Source organism: Lolium perenne, chromosome 2 (genome assembly GCF_019359855.2).
Source record: "Lolium perenne isolate Kyuss_39 chromosome 2, Kyuss_2.0, whole genome shotgun sequence".
Classification (NCBI taxonomy): domain Eukaryota; kingdom Viridiplantae; phylum Streptophyta; class Magnoliopsida; order Poales; family Poaceae; genus Lolium; species Lolium perenne.
In genome coordinates, this window is record NC_067245.2 from 174,142,536 (window position 1) to 174,147,256 (window position 4,721).

At 59.3% G+C, this 4,721-nt stretch overlaps 1 protein-coding gene across 1 annotated transcript; it reads left to right on the forward strand.

The window, feature by feature from the left end:
* The first annotated feature begins 2,067 nt into the window (after positions 1-2,067).
* LOC127333976 (uncharacterized) lies at positions 2,068-4,040 on the forward strand. Its single transcript, XM_051360418.2, has 2 exons — positions 2,068-2,912; positions 3,025-4,040. Exons 1-2 carry the CDS (start codon positions 2,257-2,259, stop codon positions 3,755-3,757), a joined length of 1,389 nt encoding a protein of 462 aa, XP_051216378.1. The 5' UTR covers positions 2,068-2,256; the 3' UTR covers positions 3,758-4,040.
* Positions 4,041-4,721: the final 681 nt, after the last annotated feature.

Below are 4,721 nucleotides of genomic sequence, written 5' to 3' on the forward strand. Positions count from 1 at the left end.
AACGAGGTTGGAGAATATCAAACACCCACTCGACATCTTTCCGGGTTGTCTCTTGCTCTTTGGCAAACCTTGCCTCCTGCTCTGAATTGGGACGACAGATTGTCTTGACGAGCGTAGCCCAAGGTGGATAGATACTATCAGCAAGGTAGTACCCCTTGTTGTAGTGATGGCAATTGATCTCAAAATTCACATCAGGGGACTGCCCGTGCGCAAGCCTATCAAACACCGGAGAGCGCTGCAGCACATTGATATCACTGTGTGAGCCGGCCATTTCGAAGAATGAGTGCCAAATCCATATGTCCTGTAAAGCAACGGCTTAAGAAATCACTGTGCACCCCTTAGAATGACCCTTGTACGATCCCTGCCAACCAAAAAGGGTGCAATCTATGCTGCCAAGCATCCCAAGAAACCCCCTGAAAGCGTTGATAGACAACAGACGGGTTATGTCCTCTGCAGTAGGTTGGCGCATAAATTCTTCACCAAACACAGTGATCACTACTCTGCAGGATCTGTACATCGCTTTCAAGCAGCTGGACTTGCTCATCCGGACGTACTCATTTATGTAGTCACTGACAACACCATATGCTAGCATCCTAATCACTGACGTGCATTTCTCATATGAAGATATGCCTACCTTGCCAACTGCATCCTGTTTGGCGATGAAGTAGTCGTCGTAGACCTACGTCATCCATTATCCGGTTGAACAACGGTCTGGACATCCGAAAACGGCGACAAAACATCTACGACGTGAACAATGCCTTGTTGTAGTGGAAGTAGTCGTGTAAGAGCATGTCATGGCCGCGTTCTCTTTTGCAGTCCAAGGCCGGTGCGTTTCCCGGCAAGAACCCCCGGTACACGGGGATCTACTGAACATTGTGATCGTGGATGAGCAACGTAGCCACCGTGACAAAGTCGTCATCATACTCGTCGTCGAGGACATGTCGATGACGTTCTTGTAGAAGAACTCGTCACTGCTGTCCACCATGATCTAAAGTTAAATGGGACAAATTAGCTGACCCATTTCATCGAATACCTCGCGGGCGGGGGCAATCCAATGACTCCATAGGGACCTGCAGGCAATGGTCCCCCCGGCTGACTTGTGGCCTGGAAGAACGGTGCACGAGAGCTCACCTCTTTCGGCAACGACGAAGCTAGTAACGACTGGATGACTCGCGACGGCGTGCGGACTACAACGCTGCGTCCTCCGACGCTGCATTGAGGCCGCGAAAGCACAGGCGAAACCGCCGGGCCACGTCCTATGCTGCTGCACCGCCTGTCGGCGTCTCGATGTCGGTGACCAGCGTCGACAGCGGTCGCAAATCGATGGTGGTGGGGTGGCGACGGAGTGGGAGGAAGTTGTCCGCGACGGGGTTGCATTTTGGGACATAGGCAGGCGGGCTAGGGTAGGACAAGGAGAGGACGCGAGAGGCTAGCGCTCGACATCCGCAGCCATGCAAATCATGCCATCCGTTTTTGGAATGTGTCTATACACCGGACCACGATTTTGTCCGATTCAACCTATCCGAATCACGCGTGCCCAGTGCCGCCAGCTCTCGACAGCGATTTTGCCCGTCACTACCGGGAGCTCTGCTCGGTCAGAAGAGCCCGCCGTTTCGTTATTTTTGTCCAACAGATAAACCCCAGAAATCCCGTCTAGGGCCACTGACAGTGGGGTCAGGATTAGTCCCACATCACAGTACACCAAGTCACCGACAGAGTGGGCCTTGGAGGTACGGCTTGCCATCTCAGCGGTCGCTTTCCTTGCCGGTTTGCCTTGCCATTGCGGCGAACTGAAAGTGAAATCCGGAGGATTTTCCTTTTTTTTGTACCGCATGACCGGATCCGGTGCGGCCGCAGCTCACGCCTCCCCGCACGCCACAATTACCCAGAAAGACACCGACGCGCGGCTGTACTAATTTCTATGACTGGTGGACCTCGTCAGAGCGGACCCAGCTGTTGGTGGGTGCGAGGGAGCTGGATGGGTTGGAATAGGAGGCCCGCCCGCAGGCCACAGCTATGACTATGGGGGATCCAGCCAGGCTGGCTACTCCCAAAGGCGGCCTTTATACCCTATCATCCCTCGTCACCACTCCTTCCCCATCGCCCCTCCTACCTTTTCCCTCCTCCGCCATCGCCATTCCCCAACAACGTACACCCACCGCCACCGCCACCGCCGCCGCCGCGGGAAGAAGAGACCAAAAAATCAGGCCAGGAGGCGGTCCGTCGCAGTGGTGCGAGTGGTAGCGGCGGGAGGAGATGGACCCGTGCCCGTTCGTGCGGGTGCTGGTCGGCAACCTGGCGCTCAAAATGCCGGTCGCGCCGCGCCCCGCCGGGGCCGGCGCCGGCGTGCACCCCACCACCTCGCCCTGCTACTGCCGGATCCGCCTCAACAAGCTCCCGCTCCAGACCGCCGCCGCGCCGCTGCTGCCCTCCGACGACGCCACTCCGGGCCCCGCCGCCACGGGCGCGCTCGCCGCCGCCTTCCACCTCTCCAAGGCCGACCTCGACCGCGTCACCGCCAAGCCCTCCCTCTTCGGCACCCGCTCCGCCAAGCTCAAGCTCTGGGTCTACGCCGGCCGCCGCGGCACCACCTGCGGGGTCAACTCCGGCCGCCTGCTCGGGAAGGTCGTCCTCCCGCTCGACCTCAAGAGCGCCGCCGGGAAGCCCGTCGTCTTCCACAGCGGTTGGGTCCCCATCACCAAGCGAGGGCGCAAGGCCTCCTCCGCCGCCGCCGCCGCCGGGGCCGCGCAGCTCAACCTCACCGTGCGCGCCGAGCCCGACCCGCGCTTCGTGTTCGAGTTCGACGGCGAGCCCGAGTGCAGCCCGCAGGTGCTCCAGGTGCAGGGCGCCATGAGGCAGCCCATGTTCACCTGCAAGTTCTCCTGCCGCAGCAACAGCGACCTACGCTCGCGGTGAGTCAGTCCCCATCCCATCCCGAACAATTCATTCATCTTGAGTTCCCCTCCCCCAGCAAATCAAATCAAATGTCGCCATGTTCTCACCGTGTTCCTCGAATTCCTCCAGATCAATGCACTCGGATCCGGGCACCGGCGGCCGCAAGTGGCTGGCGTCCTTCGGCTCCGACCGCGAGCGCGCGGGGAAGGAGCGCAAGGGCTGGTCGGTCACGGTCCACGACCTGTCGGGCTCGCCCGTCGCGCTCGCCTCCATGGTCACGCCCTTCGTCGCCTCCCCGGGCTCCGACCGCGTCAGCCGCTCCAACCCCGGCGCCTGGCTGGTGCTCCGCCCAGGCGACGGCACCTGGAAGCCCTGGGGCCGCCTCGAGTGCTGGCGGGAGCGCGGCACCGGCGCCGCCGGCGACAGCCTCGGGTACCGCTTCGAGCTCCTCCTCCCCGACCCGACAGGCATGGGCGTGGGCGTGTCCGTGGCGGAGTCCAGCGTCCCGTCCTCCCGCGGCGGCCGCTTCGCCATAGATCTCACGGCGGCGCAGCCCTTCGGCCGGAGCGGGTCGCCTGGGTGCAGCCCGCGCGGTAGCGGCGACTTCAGCGGCAGCGGCGGCTACGGGCTCTGGCCCTTCGGGAGCTACCGCGGGTTCGTCATGTCTGCCGCGGTGCAGGGGGAGGGGCGCTGCAGCAAGCCGACGGTGGAGGTCGGGGTGCCGCACGTCGGGTGCGCGGAGGACGCGGCGGCGTTCGTCGCGCTGGCGGCCGCCGTGGACCTCAGCATGGACGCGTGCAAGCTCTTCTCGCACCGCCTCCGCCGGGAGCTGTCCAGCACACGCTCCGACCCGCTCCGGTGACCCTGCCATCGAGCTCCGGCGATGGCATTTGGGAAATGGGATTTTGCATGCCACCACAGAAACCTGTACAGCGGTAGTGGCGACATCGATGGAGAGAGTGTTGGTGCTCGTGGTTCATGCCTCTGTTTTTTCGTGGGCGATCAGACTGTTTCTTTTTTTGGATCACTTCTCGTGATTTTTGGTGGGTTGTGTTCTTGTTTAACCTTGTGGTAGCACTAGTTTGTAGTCTTCTAGGTGCTTTTTAAAGTCTAGAAGAAAATCATCAAATCAGTTCTAGTATCGAGTTCTTGTCGTGTGGGTGCTCATGTCGTCCTCAGTTTGAGTTTCTTGTTTTTTTTTTTTTTCCTTCTTGCCATGAAGGAATGAAGAACCATTGTGGTAATAAAACATTTTGCAGCAATGAGGAGACTTTATTGTGCTGGTGCAATGCTACAAATCAATTGATTTGCAGGTGGGTTTACTGAATCCTGCAACTCTTTTGAGAACTTTGTATGGAGTAGCTCTGAAGATTGGCAAGCCAGTAGTACCCTGCAGTAGTTCAAACTTGAAGTGAAGAACTCTTTGATGAATGGATGGGATGGGAGTGGGGCATTGGGCTTGCGGGTGGCGGGACCGGACGGCATTCCAAGCTGTAAAGAAGGCGGGGTGACGCCTGCACATGGGATGTCTCGTCCCGGCACTCTCTTCAGGTTTCGACCGCTTCTTTCTTTCCATCTCTCGTCCATTTCCCGCTCGCTGCCCTGCGCGGATGGCGTGTCGTGGGCCCGAGTGGTGTCAGCGACAGCGAGCGAGGAGGTGGTGCAGTGCAGTGGGTGAGGTTGAGGTTGAGGTTGAGGTAGGGTTCAGCTGCTTTCTTCTTTTCACTTTTCTGTCTGGTTGCGTTTGGGAATTGGTTGTTGGGATTGGTGCTGTCCGCGCTGTGCTGTGCAGCATCCCCGCTCAACCTGGCTCTCCTTTCACTTGT